At 36.1% G+C, this 18,009-nt stretch overlaps 2 protein-coding genes across 4 annotated transcripts; both read left to right on the top strand.

Moving 5' to 3' along the window:
- The first annotated feature begins 2,404 nt into the window (after nt 1-2,404).
- Nucleotides 2,405-10,486, top strand: LOC145237022 (CCR4-NOT transcription complex subunit 4-like). Of its 2 annotated transcripts, XM_080099717.1 has the most exons (14): nt 2,405-2,753; nt 2,851-3,048; nt 3,334-3,420; nt 3,505-3,607; nt 3,724-3,848; nt 4,306-4,388; nt 4,583-4,918; nt 5,102-5,181; nt 5,624-5,689; nt 5,752-5,821; nt 5,912-6,024; nt 8,781-8,992; nt 9,074-9,139; nt 9,262-10,486. In XM_080099717.1, exons 1-14 carry the CDS (start codon nt 2,571-2,573, stop codon nt 10,132-10,134), a joined length of 2,595 nt encoding a protein of 864 aa, XP_079955843.1. In that variant the 5' UTR covers nt 2,405-2,570; the 3' UTR covers nt 10,135-10,486. The 2 variants fall into 2 exon arrangements, with proteins under 2 accessions (XP_079955843.1, XP_079955844.1); XM_080099718.1 differs by lacking the exon at nt 5,624-5,689.
- Nucleotides 10,487-10,973: 487 nt separating this feature from the next.
- Nucleotides 10,974-17,614, top strand: LOC145237023 (nucleolar transcription factor 1-like). 2 transcript variants are annotated; one of them, XM_080099719.1, is made up of 22 exons: nt 10,974-11,394; nt 11,459-11,559; nt 12,066-12,125; nt 12,439-12,494; nt 12,574-12,699; nt 12,785-13,021; nt 13,179-13,358; nt 13,419-13,529; nt 13,601-13,722; nt 13,781-13,964; nt 14,021-14,079; nt 14,150-14,286; nt 14,683-14,744; nt 14,801-14,881; nt 15,345-15,496; nt 15,609-15,723; nt 15,924-16,088; nt 16,156-16,308; nt 16,398-16,508; nt 16,675-16,797; nt 17,045-17,104; nt 17,209-17,614. In XM_080099719.1, the coding sequence occupies exons 3-22, from the start codon at nt 12,074-12,076 to the stop codon at nt 17,323-17,325; spliced, it is 2,403 nt and encodes an 800-aa protein (XP_079955845.1). In that variant the 5' UTR covers nt 10,974-11,394; nt 11,459-11,559; nt 12,066-12,073; the 3' UTR covers nt 17,326-17,614. The 2 variants fall into 2 exon arrangements, with proteins under 2 accessions (XP_079955845.1, XP_079955846.1); XM_080099720.1 differs by lacking the exons at nt 10,974-11,394; nt 11,459-11,559 and adding an exon at nt 11,675-11,783.
- The last annotated feature ends 395 nt before the right edge of the window (nt 17,615-18,009 follow it).

Raw genomic sequence — 18,009 nt, forward strand, 5'->3', positions numbered from 1 at the left:
CGTACACATTTTTTTACAACGGACATTCAAACACATTTGTATGTAGCGTATAGTTCGTGAACCGACAGTTTTAGCCCGTAGTTACAACAAATAATCACATCCAGAAACTGACATGCGCAAGGCTTTTTAATAAAAAGAACGTTACAAAAAGTATGTGTGTGCTTGTACGGCGGTATTTGACCACTCATAACAAGAACACATGCTGTTAGTTATTAACAGTTAGTATATAAATTACATGCCATCTCAGGGTTAATACGCTTACATAGCATCTCAGGGTTAACACCATTGGCTTGCTCGAGAGGTTTTTAATGGAATCATAACAAAGAGTAATATAACTTACTCGTGGGTTAAGGAAGATGGTCTCAATCGTGCTTTCTCCATCTCTGTCTTTTCTTTGCTATCGTTGGCCTCGTCGTTTCCCGAGGTCGGTATGACATGAAATGAAGAACTTTCCTGTCCGTGGTGGCGCGGCTAAAACGGATATTGTATTTGTTTTACATTTGTAGCATAGCAAATAGTTCTTATCACCAGTGACTAACCCCTTTTTGGCGTGGAGAGGACTGCGACATTACCCAGCTTTTGCCCGGGTCTAAAAGATCTCCTTTGACCCATCGCGAAAAATCGGGTCTAGTTAATGGACCCATCATGTGCCGTAGGACCTGGCAGGAAAATGTACGTCAAAATATTTTTGCATTGGCTGATTTAGACCACAGTTTACCATGATATTAGTCGAATTAAACATATACTCACCTTAGACTCAGCTTCTGATATAGTTCCACTTTCCTTTCCTGATATTCTGCGCCGTGCGTTCCATATCGCCCTTTGGTATGACGAACTCTGCCACGACGCTGGGAAGCTGTTAATGTCAGATTGTTTCATGTGGAATGCACTACTCCTACAAAACTCTTGTTATGCCACTTTGTTAAGTCGACGGTTTTTCGAGAGATAAAACGAAAACTTTATCGCTTATACCAGATTAGCTGTTATTTTTATTTCAACACGCCTCTCATCATCTAATTCCGCCACTCAAGCCTGTTCATATAGCATAGCTCGTTTAACTATGTATCATTTCGAAAGCACTTCAGAGTAGTATTAGTACAGTCAACGACATACGTTTGCTTCGTGATTACACGCCGCCTTTGTGTACCAAAACACAACCATCCAGCTTTGGTTGTCAGGTTATTGTCATGTAATGAGAGTGGTAGAATGGTGGATTAAATATTAACTTCGCACGATGAGCAGTGAAGCTCGTGTTGTTCCTTAAACAAATAAGATCACAATGAGAATTTGAATTCGAGCACCAGCCGAACGTTTAACACATGTCTCTCGATATTATCTTTGACGACTATAAGGAGGTATTTACAATCGAGGTTCTTGGTCGAGAGGGACAAATTCCGCTCCCTGGCGCGTAGCGTAGCCTACACATCTTGAAAAACGAACTTCGTCTCGCACCCTTTAATGATATTTTTTGTCGTGATTTGAAGTAAATTCTCTTTAATTAACGATAACATTGGCGCATACTGTTGTCTAGACTCTAGTCTCCTTAAACAACAGGTGAATCATTAAACTCGCCATAAAACAATTTCTACTTGCTTTACTGCTTGGCGTCTTGCGTCATTCCACAAGTGTGACAGATCCGTTCCTGCATTTTTGCTACGAAACCCGAGACAATCTAATACATTTTTTTGCAACAAAACACCCGGCCGCAGGCATACAACGTCATTCCACCCAATTAAAAGTAAATAAGAATTTAAAATGTGGATTGTCCTAATTGATAAAATACTTAAGGGTCAAACTGTAAACGGGTATATACACATCAGCTGACCCTTGTGGAGATAATGATTCCTTGCTTATCATTTCATTATTTGCAGTTGATGTTGTCGATAACCCTGTGATATATTTCTATGCGCTTACGGAGCAACCTAGTGGCCATCCCATCCCTTCTTGTGTATCGTTGGTATTTCACCTATCGTTTCGTTCGTTTGTTTTAGAACTACTTGACCTGTAAAAAGTTGAAGGTTTAGTAATAGTTGCAATTGGGTAACTTTATTAATAACAAACGGACTTGCGTTTATTTTAGAATTCTCTTTTTATGTTTATGTCATGTTGCGTATATTTCTTTGTCTAAAATAACGTTTGTAACATAAAATGTCAAGCCCCAGCCACAGGCAGTGTTTGGTGTGATGAAATAATAACTAAGTTGTCCACACATAACGCAAATAAAAAGATTTTTTACAGTAAATGCTACTGACATTGAAGTTACGTTAAGTTATTAGTAAAAACTGCTTGCAAGAAGATATGTTCTCATTTGATTAGCACAATTTAGGTATTTTATACAGATTAGTGGGTATTTTATAACTCTATTAGATCTATCATGAAATTGCCCCTTGTTAAATGTAAAACTTACACAAACTCAAAACAGGCATAAACATGTAAATACTGCCTAATATTTGAAATTGATGCTGGCTTTCTATAATTGATGCTACAACAAATCAATGTACTTTACTTTTTAAGTTCAAATTGTGTACCCACTCCGTGAAAAAATAAAAGCCTTAGCAAGCTATTTCAAGATGCCCATCCAAATTCAAGAAATAAATGAAGGAAGTGATGCAACAGAATGTCCTCTTTGCATGGAACCATTAGAAGCAGATGATATTAACTTTTTTCCATGTGTTTGTGGTTATCAAGTGTGCAGATTCTGTTGGCATAGAATTCGAACAGATGAAAATGGGCTGTGTCCTGCCTGTAGAACAGTAAGTCAGTCTTGTTTGTTCTAATAAATCTGAAAATTATATTGTTGTACTTATTGTGGCTGTGTTATTATTCATCACATTTATACATACTTTTTAGTCATACCCAGAGAATCCAGCAGAATTCAAACCATTAACTGGGTCCGATCTCCAGAAAATACGTAATGAGAAAAGACAGAAAGAGGTTCAACGCCGTCAAAAATTGACTGATAATCGTCGACACTTGTCAGCCATTAGAGTTTTGCAAAAGAACCTTGTTTTTGTTGTTGGATTATCCCATCGTTTGTCTGATCCTGAGGTGAAACTTAAACTGCTAGACATTTGTGTCAGAAATTCTTGCATTATGAAAGTGTTATATATATATTATTTATATGGCTTCTGTATAAAAGCGGTTTTGTATCAGTTTTTTCATAATTAGTGCTTGGTACACCTCAGTAATACTATAAAACAGGTAAAGGTTTAAATTGGAAAAAAGGGACTTTATTATAATTACAGTCTGACCGAACATTATGCACATGTATGTCTGCCCAACATTTAAACAAGGTACTTTTATAACTCCAGATCATGTTATTGTTTTCTTTAGGTGCTGAAAAAGCAGGAATATTTTGGAAAGTATGGAAAAATTATTAAAGTGGTGATCAACAACAACACGGCCTATGCAGGTTCCCAAGTAGGTCACAATGTTGTGACACAACATGATGTGTATTCTGAACCTAATGCATGCAAACTTTATCTAAATGACCATTTCTTACAGGGACCAAGTAGTAGTGCATACGTTACGTACTCAAAAATGGAAGAGGCTTTGGGAGCTATTCAATCAGTCAACAATGTTCACATTGATGGCCGAACATTGAAAGGTACACATCAAAAAGGACAATGTTTAATGTACTTTATTAGATATGTTTTAACCTTTTATACTTCTGTTTGAAAAAAGTGTTTGATCTTGTCCTACTAGTATTTTTTTCTGGTGCAGCGTCATTGGGTACCACCAAATACTGTAGTACGTACCTCAAAAATCAGCAGTGCCACAAAAGTGACTGTATGTATTTGCACGAGCTTGCAGAGGAAGAGGCCAGTTTCACTAAAGAAGATATGCAGGTGAAGGAAATATACTTGTCTTTAAATTTAAGTAAGGCTTTGTTTACGGAGAGAAACATGTAGAATATCAGCCACAAAGAAACTGTTTAGTTGATAAATTTTATGTTGAAACTAAACATCAATCAGTTTGATTCCATGCATTAGGAGTTGCACAAATCATTTTAATTGTGTGGTGTGACAAAGTGAAACTTAATCTGATTCTGGCTTTGTAATGTTGTCATTCTGGTTAAGGGTGAAACATCACCTAGGCCAAAACAGCTGACATTTGGTAACCATTGATGTTAAACTAAGTCCTTCACCCAGTTTAACAAAAAGTATCAGTTCAAAGTTGTAATGTTTTAAAGTCTTGGCTTTTACATAGAGAGTTGCATAATGTTTGGTTTTAAGCATTGTTAAGCAGAAAACCTAATACTTCCTACTCTACAACCCTGTTTAGTAATATAGTTTTCTTGTTTAGGCTGGTAAGCATCAGGAAGTGGAACAAAAATTAATAGAGCAAATGCTGGCCAAAGAAGAGAACGCCACAGAAATACCTATAACGTAAGAATTTTTTTAGCACAACCAAGCTTTTGGAAAACAAACATGACAATGATGACATTTTGACTTAGTATGCTGATTAACTTAGTTTGACGTTTTTTTTCTATATTTTTAATATTTCAAATGGTTGTCTTCTTTAACATTACTTAAACATAATAGTAATTGTCTGTTTTGATTAAATCATCTTGCATTTTTAGAAATGGAACTTCTATTTCAACATTGACAACTGGCAATGAGGAGAAGCGACAAAGACATCACAGTGGTTCGTCAAATCATTCTGACAAAAAGTATGATACCTGGCTTCAACCTTATGGTGAAGATCAGTTTGCCTCTTCGCGATTATCATGTTCACTGGATACCAAACACGACCCGGGTCTTAGTGAAACCTATAGAAGACAAGGCAATCCCCAAAGATATCATCCCAAACACTCGCCCTCAACTGATGGTGACCCTCTATCTTCCGAATGTTCATCTAATGCACCAACTCCACCACCCCCGCCACCATCTCAAAACTATGTTGATTCAGACAACAGGTATACACATATATTTAAGCAACTTTTCTGTGCAGCCTTTTTGTTGTTTTCTGCTGGTTGAAAATTGTGTTAACAGTTCCAACATGACTATAGCGGTTATCCTGCTTGCTGTTATAAGAAAGAAAACTGTTATTTTGTTGTGTCAAGGTCTAGAAACAAACAAAAAGAATACAAATGTTTCAGATTACAAGTGAATGAGAATTACATTAACACACAACTACCAAGTCATCCAATTTCTATTCCTCCAGTTTCATTACAACCAGGTATTTAATATTTTTTACTATTTATTATATAACTTGTAGGCTGTTTACTTTCTATTTTATTTGTTAACTTTCAGAAACATTTAGGAAAATTTTGTCATTTTAAGTGTTCAGCAATATAGTTCAAGATAGTTTCTTTAATGGAAATAATGTTGGTTGGTCAAAACATTTGACATCTTTAAGATATATTTGCATTGTAAGCGAAGTGTGCAGTTTGTTGTTTCACATGGTAAAGCAAACAAGGATGTCTAACTATGCCCCAGGCAGACTGCCAAGTCTGTGGTTTTTTTAACCTATCAATGCTGGTAAATATGTAAAGACAGGTTTGTTTAAATGTCCAACATAACTAATTTCCTGGAACTATACTAGTTACCAAATTAACATGCAAATTGTTTATCCTGTAACAACTAATTACCACTGTGAAAAGTCCATTAAAACTTTACAGATGGTGGTGACAAACAAGAACAATCAGAATTAAAACAAAGTGACACACTCGAATCATTAGCAAAAGGTGTGAGACAAAAACATATGTTGACATGATTATTACACCTTAATCAAATTTATTTTCAACAGAATTTGACAGATTTCATCTCCCAAGTCAAGCGAACAACCTTACACAAACACAAACAAATCAATTTTCCAGGTAAAGTGTTGCACAGTCCATAAAGTGAAATATTTCTGTTGCTTCTACACAAATAACTGACAAAATATGAATTGTTGCTCTTGTGTTTAGGTTGATACCAACAGCTGTCCCACAACCCACATTTTCCACACTGGGACAACCCCATACCAATCTGCCTGAGCCAAACTGGCAACTTCCACCAAGTCGAACTTCAAAGTTGTCAGGTTTGTATACAATTTAACAGCAAAAAATAACAAACGTTATTACTTACAGGTGATAAATTTACGCTCTGGAAATCAGTAGCTGTGGGTTGTTTTGCCTAAAAAAGATGAGATACATTGTTTATTTGCTTAAAGTTTAAATTGGATTTTAAATCACACAAATCTCTGTGGTTTATCACAATGAAGTACTGCAGGCCAACAAAAAAATCTTTTTGTTGTTGTAATACACAAAATTATTGCCATGTATAGCTTTAAACTTGCACAAAGGGTCAAAGGATTGGTTGATAATTATGGGTCCCCTTCCCTGAAGGGGACACATATTGATTTTACTCAAATTGTTTGTTTGTTTTTCTTCTTCTTTTTTCTTCCCAAAGTTTGTTCGACTCGTTGTTCCATCAAATGTTTGATTGATTGGGCTGAAATTTACACAGATGGTAGATATAGTTATGTAGATGTGCATCCCACTTTGTTTTTGTTGATAACCCCAGTATTTACCCCGCTAGCCCCCTAAAATGGGTTATTTTCTTTCCAAAGTTTGTCCGACTCGTTTTTCCTTTGAATGTTTGATGGATTTGGATGAAATTTACACAGATGGTAGATATATTCATGTACATGTGCATCCCACTTTGTTTTTGTTGATAATCCCAGTATTTACCCCGCTAGCCCCCTAAAATGGGTATTTTTCTTCCCAAAGTTTGTCCGACTCGTTTTTCCTTTAAATGTTTGATGGATTTGGATGAAATTTACACAGATGGTAGATATAGTTATGTAGATGTGCATCCCACTTTGTTTGTCCAAATAACCCTAGTATTTACCCCGCTAGCCCCCTAAAATGGGTGAGTTTGTAAACAGTGTCAGAATTGGCTAAAATTTAGATAGCTTGTAGAGTATGCCATTTATATTTGTCGATTGTTGTGTTCAACCCTGTAGCCCTAACATTTACCCCACAAGCCCCCAAAGTGTAAAACGTATTTATATGTTACTGGACACCACAAATGAAAGATTTTTGTTGCTCTAGTTTTACAAGGGCAAGCAGTTGTATGTTACTCGTTTGTGACTTTGTGGATTGCTTGGTGAACGTTTTTGTGCCATGGCAGTTAGGGGGTTGTTGCCCTATGACGGCCCTATGACGTCAGAAACATTAACGGTTGTTGCTCAAAACACCTCTAGTGGTCGACATTTTAAACCTTGGCGGATTTGGCTGAAATTTTGCAGTACTATTGATTGAGTCATTGAGGTTTCCTATTTTTTTAGTTTGTGTGTCAGACCCCATTAGTTACCCTACTAGCCCCCTAAATTGGGTCAGTTTTTTAAACAGTGTCGGGATTGGATAAAATTTGGGTAGTATGTGGACTATGCTATTTGTAGGTTTCAATTGATGTGTTTTACCTTGTAGCCCCAACATTTACTCAACTAGCCCCCTAAAATAAATGAACTTTTAAAAAAACGTCCTAATTATATGAAATTTTGCAAAGTTTATTAAACATACTAAGTCCTCAAATGTTATGTTTTGCCCTGTAACACCACAACTTAACCAACTAATTCCTAAAATAGGTGACCCTTTTCACAATGTTCGAATTGAATGAAAACCGGACAGTTTGTAGAATTTGCTATTTATTTTTTGTTTTACCCCATTATGCCACTACTTACTCCTTCGTTTCTTTGAAAAGGAACATTAATTAAGACATACTTCAAACAATATCTGGGGTGAATCTAAATTTATATAGTTTGTACTCTACAAAGTATTATTATTTAAGCCCAGTCCCGATCACTGCGTTTTACCTTACAACACTAAACGTTCACATGGTTATCTCTTGAAATGCATTATCTACAACGTTGCATGTGTGGGGACCCATGAGTTTCTGCTTGCAGAAACAACTAAGGTTATAAAAGACATTAGATGGTATGGAACCCAATATAAAATAAGCATAGGAAATTTATCAATGTTTTAAAATAGGTTATAGTGTATATGCATGGGCAATATGTGCTAAGCCACCCTTCTAGTTATTCAATTATTATTATGGGTCACTTAAAGGGGTCACATTCTAAAGAAATTCGGGCCGTTTGTGAAATGTACCATAGCGATGCAATACTTCTAAAGTATCAAAATTGAATGTAATTTGAATAGTTTCTACCTTTTATAGCATTTTGATTGAACCAGTATAGCGATTACTGTGTTTATATATATATATATTTGGAAATATATATATATAGTACATAACATCACATGCTTATCTCATAAAACGTGTAAGAACCTTGCAGATTTGGGACCCATGAGTTTCTGCTTGTGAAAACAAACAAGGTTACATAAAAATGCAAACCAATGTATAATAAAAATAGTGTTATGTTTTTCAAAGTAACAAAACAATAGAGTGAAATTAACACATATTTGGTTAAATTAAGTTTTTGATTTGCACATTCTTTTTTTTACATTCTTATCTGAATCTCAAGAATGATTGTCCCCTATTATGTGATGTCCATTCTTATAGACTCTTAGACATATGTATGCAGACTGGATTGCTTGCAATGTTGTAGTTAAGCTTGAGCACCAAATTTTTATTCTTTTTTTTAATCAATGGATTTATAAAAATGAATAGCTTAGTTGGGTCAAATCATATATCAATGTTTAAATTGGGTAACTACACAGATTTTATGTTGGATCGTTGATATGCTGGCCCTGCTAAAATATTTGAGTACATATTTTCAGGTGTGTGTGAAGAGTGCCACTATTTAAGTTATTGGTGTGTTTCTGTTGGCAGATGAAATTCACATAAAAACAACAAGTGACTGGGAAGCAGCATTCGGATTTAGCAACAATACAAATGGTCAACAACAACACCCACTACAGAAGCAAACTACACAGTCAAATACATTTATGGCAGCAGATGCTGGTGATGATGATCTTGGATTTGATCCATGGCTAGAATGCAATAAAGGATTGGCTGATCTTATTCAAAAAGAGTGTGCTGAGGTAAGTACCACGTTTTGTGTATGCACTGAAGCACTTGATTTATCAGACATAAATTTCAATACCTTTCTTTTCCATTTTCAGTCTGAAACTCCATCATCAAACTATGCCCGAAATGCATATCCCACTACAGGTTTTCCAATTAATCAGGTATTTGAATTTGTTTTAAACAGTAATCATAGCAAAATAGCTGAACTGTACAATAATAAACACGCTGGTGCTTTTGATTATGCAATGAACATTATAAATTATAATACTATTTGTTATTTTAGTTTGGCCTAACACAGCCCAGTGTAAGCAGTGGTTTCCTTCCAAACACTATGGGTTCATCCCATCCTATGCATCAACAAATACGCAGCCAAGAGCATATTCAATTTCAGCCAAAACACAGAGACATGCCAAATGCCAACGGGCTTAGTGAATGGCAAAACGGTTTACGCGCACTTCTTCCAAGCGTCAACATAAACTTTGCAATGGACAAAAACAACGAGTTGGACTCGAGTGGTTACCGTGGTAACATAATGCCTCACTACGGGAGGCTGCCTCCGACATCCCACACATCACCCAACCCGGGGAGGAACAGACCAGTCAACCCCATGGGTTACGATCACTGGGGTGTGGGTTCAACTGTCGCACCACCACAGCAACAATCAAACTTCTTGTCAGGTTTCCATGACAGAAGAAACCCCACGTCGTTTATGCCCAAAGGAGTTGGCCTTGGCAGTATGAGTGAAAGGTACAGTCCCGTAGCGCCACCTCCTGGTTTGGCCACATCTGTGCCTCACCAACCTAGCGACCCTGCTATAATAGCCGCTGGTCAGAAACCTGCAATGCAAGTGCCTATGTCACAACATCAACAACGACAACAGCCTATAAATGACGAAACTCCGCACTGGATGAAGTCGTTGCAAACCCTCGCAGACTTTGATACTCCTCTTTCTTCTACTACTTCCCAAAGCATTGGCTTTAATGGCCCACCAGCCCAACAATTTCAATCTAACGCATCTTGGCCTTTTACTACCAATTCTGTATTGCCTCCGTTTGGAACAGCAAACCAGCCACCACCTGGATTTGAAAGTAGACTTCCATACACGAATTCGTCAGATTTTGGACTTCGTCACAGTTTATTGGAAAACCAATCATAATATTAATAGGCACCGTTTTATGAATTTTTAAGTCACACTTGAATTGTGTAATAATATACAGTGTTCGTTACAAAGAATTTTATGTGATTGTTTGCGTGTTCATTTACCCCTTAATTCTTGAGAAACAATTTTGTAACATTCGTTTCATTAGTGCTTTGGTGAACCCACAGAGCCTCCAGATACATAATCTTTGTAGGGTTGATTGAAAAGCAAACAATCTGTACAAGAAAGAAAACGGTTTGCGAGTCGTCTCTGTTTCGGACGCCATTAACTTCAACGTTCTGCGTGCATAACGAATTGGTTTGGTTGTGATGTGGTTTAAGCAATAAATAAAATAAAGATGTCTGCTCAATGATCAGCAAAACACAGGCTAGGCGTCATAGACACGTAGAAGCACGGTTAATAATAAGGCACAAACTACAGAGATTGAATGAAAACAGAAGAGTTTTTAAGCTTTTGATGTGTTGAAAAAAGGTGGTTAAATATCTTTTTGCCATGAACTACGTAATAGGAGTACAGTAAATGGATGTTATTTAAATCTGCTTGTTTATGAAACCCTTTGAAAGTTTGAACATAAACTCTCTAGCAAATTCTTTGAAACAATACCTGTCACGGTTTTGGCCTGTTGACTGTGAGTATGTAATAAATTTGGAATACAGTTGGTAAATTGGTACATAATTCACGTTGAAAGAATAAATTCAATATTTAGTTACTTTTTGCAAACTTAATAACATTTAAACTAATCGAAATAACTTGGTCATAATTAAGGATGCACTCCCTGCCCTCATAGTTGCACAAAGTATTGTGGAGACATTTGCCCTTCAGAGACACACGAGTAATCCACCCACAGTATGAGCCCTATTTGCCGGCAACAACATTTGGGTTTTCGACCGAATAGCTTCGACGCGGAAGAACATTTTCTGCCCGCTCGCAGCGCTTTTGATTGGGCGGCGACAAAACTACAAACCCAATGCCTAAATTATGGCCAAACAGCAAACTTTTATGGCGTTTTTAAAAAATACATCGACAGTTGGTGTTTCCTAAAGGTTAACAACAAATACTGCGGATCTTGGGAAAAATGTCACTTCAGAACAATTGTTATTGCCACAAACCCCTTTAGTCTACATCGGCGCCTGTCGCTGTACTTCAACCCATCAACCATTACGTAATTGCGGCGGAAGATTTGGCGGAGTGTCGATGGTGTAGCTGGCCTTGAAGCATCTGCTTACTTACGCGTTTTGACTCAGTGGAAGTACATAGGTTAAATTTTTGCTTTTGCTGTTTGACAAAGTTGTTCGCTGATTACTGAGACAAATTTATTTAGCCTTCATTTCACAAAGAACAAAGAAATTAGGTTGGGCGTTGCGCAGAACGAGCCTGTCCGCCATCTTGGTTTTTTTCTTTCAAGACCAAACCCTACATGTGGTAAGTGAGCTAGTTGTTGGTATAGTAGCACATGTTGTTTTGTAGTGTTGTGCGTTTATTGCGTTAAAAACAAGTCTTATTCTCCAATTTTTGCAACACAGCTGTGTACTGTTGTGCACAGTTTAGAGTTGCAGCATGTTTTTGTGTTCTTCGGTAGTGTGCGGATGAACACCACTTACCCAAACGACTTGTACATTAATCACACTCTTTAATTGAGGATATTGGTAAAGGATGTCACAAAAGTTAACAGTGTATTTTAATAAGTTTGCAAATTGTCAAGGCCTTCTACCTTATATAGTTCTGTTATAAACTTCAAAAATGATATTCATCCGCGCTCTCGTAAACTCGGCGGCGTGGCGGGAATTGAAATTTTGCAAAAAAACGGTCTAGAAGTTGCGACCAACACATACCCGGTCATTCACAAACAAGCATATTTTTAACCGTTTCACCTCCGCACACAATTGCACACCCTGCTTTTGAAATAATTATTTTTTGTTATTTGTTAGGTGTCGTCATGGGCTCCAAAACTGAGGACTTAAAGCTGCAGAAGGCTAAAATAAAAATCGGTATGTCTTAATGTGGATAAATGCACACACAAACAGATATTTACATACACTCACAAAAACCAATAAATCTTTTTTGTGAATGGTTTTTTGACTATGTCTTGCAAGTTGTTGAACGAATAAGCAATGTTAAGTTGCCCCCATGTATCATGCTGTGTCCAAAATCGGACTTGTTATTGACAGGTAACATACTTTTTGCCTCAATTGTTTAATTTAAGTTTTTTCCCACATTATTTATTGTCCAAATTTTAAAGAGCAAAAATTCCTATATTAGAAAACAGTACAACACATTAATTTGGTGTTTTTTTGCTCGTAGAGTCAAAAACATGGACAAAAGATGAAACAAACACATTGCTAAACAGAATGATGGCGGTTAGTATAAAGTATTTTTGGTATCTTCTGGGGATTATCAACTTCTTTTGTTAAAATAAATTTTACTCCTACTTTCTAGAACTTATCCAAGTCCGACACACAAAAATATACAAGGATGTTGGACAAACTAAAATGGGACAAAGTAGCGTTTGATGCTTACACTGCTGGTGAATGCAAGGACAAGTGGAATACTATTTCTAGGGAGGTTTGTTATTCTCGGCCAATGATTCCACACTGGGTTTTTGCATTGTAGTAAAGAGATAAAAACACAAATGGTATATTATTGCTAGGTTCGAAAATATAGAACACTGACTGAACTGCTGAATGATGCAAAAGAATATTTGCGGGATCCATATAAAGGTCAAATTAAGAAGCATCCAGATTATCCCAAGCGACCCCTAACACCATACTTCCGATTTTTTATGGAAAAACGTGATGCATTTGCATCAAAACACAAAGAAATGACCAACTTGGAAGTTACAGCGGAACTTAGCAAAAAATACCGAGCTTTGCCAGCAAAAAAAAAGGTAACTCAACCACTGAGATTTAATAACAAACAACTTTATTTTTTTAAACTAAACAAGAGAGTTTACCTATTATCTGCTGAAATGATATTGTAACAATTAATAAAGTAAACTTTTCAGAGTAAATAAAATTTGTTAAAATCTCTGTATTTGTTTTAAGGAAAGATATGTGACAGAATGGAAAAGTGCAACTGCAGAATATCAAATAGCCATGAAAAAATTTAAAGATGAGCATCCGGATTATTTTGCTGCCCGCCCAAACAAACCAACTGAGCCACGAACACCAGGCGTAATTTTTAGAGATGAATATTATGAGGAATATGCCAAAAAGCACCCCAATGTAGGCCAATCTTAACTGCAACAATTTTTGTGTGAGCCATAACTGTTGCTTTATTTACAGGCATCCAAAAAAGAGTGCTATGAAGCTTTGCGAAAGAAGTATAAAAGCTTAACAGATGAAAAGCGACAACAATACATTGAAAAGGCCTTAAAAGAACAGCATGAGCACAAGGCAAGTTTATTGACATGTTATCCTTATAATCTACTCACATCCAATAACTAAAGATTTTTCCCAAACTTCAGATTGCATTGGATAAATTTTTACTCTCAAATCCTGATGTACACAAAAAAGAAAAAGTAATACTAAACAAATATGAGCGTAAACTTAATGACAAAAAGATGGGAAAACCTGAAAAGCCTCCATCGTAAGTACATATGAATTACTTGCAAATATTTATTTTTTAATTTTTTGTTTGTTTCCAGAAATGGATACAATTTGTTTTGTACTGAAATGATGCCACAGTTGAAATCTATGTTGAGTCAAAAAAGAATAGTAGAGTGTGGTAAATTATGGAACCAAAAAACTCCAGCAGAAAAGCAGGAGTTTCATGATCGGTACATTAAAATGAAATTGGATTATGAAGAAAATGTTGACAAGTATAACCAGGTACCTTTGCAGGTATTTTTTGCATCTTTTGCACTGCTTGACTAACATTTTTTCAGAAACTTACACCTGAAGAGTGTGACAAAAAACTGTTCGTGGCCAAGACAAAAAAACAAAAGTGAGTAATATTTCTAATTTGAACTATTCTTTTCAGATTATGCTAAATGCATTATTCGTTTGTATATCAGACAGATTCAATCCCCCAGCATAAAGATGGAAATTAAAGAAGAACCATGTTCAGATGATGAAAGTGATAGTGATGATGTTCCATTAGAAGAAGATTCTTCAGATGCAGCAGAGAGTGAGGAAGAAGAAGAAGATGAGGGTATGGCTACAAGTTCTGCTATCAGCTATTTTTATAATGATATGGAATTAGGTAGGGGCTGATTCTTGTATAACAAGGGCTGCCAAGTTTTTGATAATTGATAGAGTAAAATGCTACTCAACAAACTTTATTTTTTAAACTTTTTTTTCAAATTTATCTACCTATGCAATATGCCAGAAACAGTAAAAATAGTTTTGTGTCAGGAATATGATAATTAATTTATTTTTAATATTTACTTAAACAAATGTCATTGAGACAAATCAGAGACACAAGTCAGAAAAGAAACACATCTTAGAAATAAGGATGACATTGCAGCAGGAAAAAAATACCTCATGTGATCAAACTGTAGTCTGTTCAATGGTTATAATAATCTACTTGATGTTGTTTTTATTTAAGTTGAATATAATGAGGAGGAGAGTGGAGAAGAACAAGAGGAAGCAAATGAACAAACTGATTTGGTATCTACCCTGTAATAAAATGTAGTGTTCAGTGTTATTAACTACACGTTTTTTAGCCATCATCTGCTAATGCACCAGCCAGACCCACTACACCTATTTCAGCGCTTTTCCTATATCAAAAGGCAAATCGAAAAAAGGTGATTCTTTTGGACATATTATTTTCATATCATTTTGCAAGAACTGACACTGTTTTTACTTAAATTTAAAATACTGCATGTAGTTATCTTTTGGCAAAAGTTAAACTGATTAACACGTTGACTGCCAAGGGATATTCCTATGTTGTGCTTAAATTTGCCAAATATGTTTTAGTGGCGTTCTGAAATCAGGTCGAAATATTTTGTGTGCCATGCTACCAGTTAACTCGTAGGTAACATGCTGGTGTAGGGTGTCTTGGTGTTGCCACAACGCATCCACGACAATAGTTCGAGACGCCAGCTCGTTTTAAGCACGTTACAATCAAATAAGTCTACTACGAGTATACTCGTATCTGGCAAGCCTGGCTAGATAACTATCTGGCAAGCCTGGCTAGGTAACTCGTAGTTGGCAGTCAACATTTTAATTTCAATCTTTTATGATTACAAGTTAGGATGCTTTTTTTAGATTGAGTCGCAATATCCGACTATGTCACCAGATGAACTAACCAGGTTACTAGCAAGGCGCTACAATGAATTGCCTGAACACAAACGCCACAAGTATCTTCAAAAAGAAAAAGAGCAGAGAGCGATCTACAATGAAAAAATGCAGGAGTTTTTGTAGGTTTTAAACTTTGGGTAGAGAAACTATTGCAAAGCAAAATTTTATGTCCAAACAATGAAATAGTATTTTCAAAATATGTGAACATAAAAAAATATCTATTAATTGTAGAAAAAAGGGAAATGCCCACAATGGTATTGAACCACCTCCAATTCAATTACAAGCAGTAACAGGAGAGCAACTGTATCACGAGAAATACACAGCAGCATATTGTAAAAAGTTTAAGGTGAGAATTGTAAAATACTTGTTGTTCATTGTATTTGTAGGCAAGTTATGTCATTTAAAGTATTTTTGTTCACTGATTTGTTTTTTTAGTGACCATGCTGTGTGTATGATGTACGTTCACTTTGTTTGTTACCAAATAAATATCCATCTCATCAGAAAGCTTAGTAAATATATTGCTCTAACTATGTTAACTCTTTGCAGAATGATAAAAAGCAAGTTGAAGCAGCATTAAGGGTTGCCTGGAGCAAACTAAGCAAAGCAAGAAAAGAGCCTTTTATCAAAAATGCGCATGAACTCAATGAAAAAAATATTGCAGCATATAATGAGGCGATACAAAAGCAGAATGCTGCCAAAGTAGAAACCAAGGTATTTTTGTGGTACTCTTGACTAATTGCAAACTTTTCACAGAAAAACTTTTTACAATTGTTTTTAGCGAAAACCCATCTTGCCTCCTGACATTTCAGTAAGCCAAAAGAAGATAAAAATAGAGGGTGCACCAAAAAAACCTCCTGTAAATGGTTATCAGTTGTTCAGTGCAACACATATCAACAAACTTTCACATTTATCACAAAGTGAAAAATTCAAGGTAGATTTGTTTCCTAGACCAATATGTCATAAAAGTAAAACCTGCCTTTTTTTAGTTTAAAATAAACTTTCAATCTTTGTTTTTTACAGGAAATTGGACGATTATGGAAAAATCTGGACGATAGTAAAAAAGCAACTTTTAATGCAGAATCAAAGAAACTAACTGACAAATACAAAAATGAGATCGAAATTTGGTTAAAAGTAAGTATAAGTTATTCTGTTTTGTTGTATAAGTCTGCTGATAAGAAGTCATTTTATTTAATATTTAACTGATGTATTTTTTTAAAAGCATGACAACTGCCACAGCAGCAAAAGTAGAACATTTTTTTTGTTTAACAAACATTTATTGGCATTGTAATTTTTCCAGAAACTACCTAAAGAAGCTGCTGAACAATTCCTTGCCCAACAAGCCAAAAAACGAACAAAAAAGGGATCTGTGAACCCTACAGCTGCCAAGAAGTTAAAACTAGAGGCACCCCCGGCTAATCAGGTGTGCATTGCCGTGGTAGATTATATTTTTAATAAAATAATAAATGGTAGTAGATGTGATTTCTTAAGAGTATATTGATTTGGAATAAAATAAAGAGTTTTTCTAACATACTCTGAAACCTATGAGAAATGTAGTTGGTGTGATCATATAACACATTTTTACAAACAAGTTTCTGGTTACAAACTATATGTATGTTCTAATGGAGATGCATCATTGACCGCAAATTGTTTGGCTACTTAAATTTTAGGAGGAATCAGACGACTCCAGTGATGATACTGATGATAGTGACTCATCTAGTTCTGATGAGGTCAGTAGCAATTAAGAGGTTTTTTTCTAGCCTTATTAAAAGAGACAGTAATCAGAGGGTGCCAGGGTGGATATTAAAAAAGCTTTTTTAACATATTGAAACAGAGCGATGATGGTGAAGGTGACAGCAGCTCCGATTCGTCCGATTCTGATTCCGACGAAGACAGCAGCGATTCAGATAGTGATGATGACGACGATTCTTCCAGTTCTCAGTCAGAATAAAATCTGTGCGACGCTCCAACTACAAAAAGTCAAACAGCGACCTAAATTTGGTGCTACAAGGTGTTCACGATAATTTGGAGTTTACTCCCGGTTAGTCTGCGGGCTTTTTTAACGTTTTATCCAGCTATTTGTTACGCGTACCTTCTTCATTTTAAACATTCTTAGATGTAAAACGTTGTGCAGCGATTGTCCGCTTTTTTATGTTTGTTGCATCCATGTCACTGCCATTCATTACCGGAGCACTTTCGGTCTGTTTCGCCACTAATAAACTGCACTGTCATGTTTCCAACACACTTGAGCCGTTATGCAAACAGCACAGAAATCAGAGCTTTTTGAAGTTCATACATGTGACAAATGAAAAGGTCAACAAAAATGTCTGTTCTGCGCTCCATAACGTTACACTTCTGGCTGGTGACCGTTTTTTTGTGTGATATTGTGCCGCTATGTTTTCTTTGACCAAGCAAAATAACTAGTAAACTCAACTCAAAAGGGCACAAACGTATTTCAAGCCCAACGCTGTAAAAGCTTGATTCAATGAACTGTTGGCTTGATAGAGAATGAAGCTATTTGGCTTAATATGTACCCGCTTGCTGCACATAATGAACCCTATACCTCACAACCTTCAAACTGTGACATGCTTATTTTAATTGGCTGCAGAAAACGAGCAGCCCTGGCAAATCAGGC

Source organism: Phallusia mammillata, chromosome 7 (genome assembly GCF_965637545.1).
Source record: "Phallusia mammillata chromosome 7, kaPhaMamm4.hap1.1, whole genome shotgun sequence".
Taxonomy (NCBI): domain Eukaryota; kingdom Metazoa; phylum Chordata; class Ascidiacea; order Phlebobranchia; family Ascidiidae; genus Phallusia; species Phallusia mammillata.

Coding starts and splice junctions, on each gene's coding strand:
- LOC145237022 (XM_080099717.1), top strand. CDS start 2,571: ATGCCCATCCAAATTCAAGAAATAAATGAAGGAAGTGATGCAACAGAA. Junction 3,849..4,305: donor TCACTAAAGAAGATATGCAG/GTGAAGGAAATA, acceptor TTTCTTGTTTAG/GCTGGTAAGCATCAGGAAGT. Junction 8,993..9,073: donor TTCAAAAAGAGTGTGCTGAG/GTAAGTACCACG, acceptor TTCCATTTTCAG/TCTGAAACTCCATCATCAAA.
- LOC145237023 (XM_080099719.1), top strand. CDS start 12,074: ATGGGCTCCAAAACTGAGGACTTAAAGCTGCAGAAGGCTAAAATAAAA. Junction 13,530..13,600: donor AAGAACAGCATGAGCACAAG/GCAAGTTTATTG, acceptor CCCAAACTTCAG/ATTGCATTGGATAAATTTTT. Junction 14,287..14,682: donor GGAAGAAGAAGAAGATGAGG/GTATGGCTACAA, acceptor TTTTTATTTAAG/TTGAATATAATGAGGAGGAG.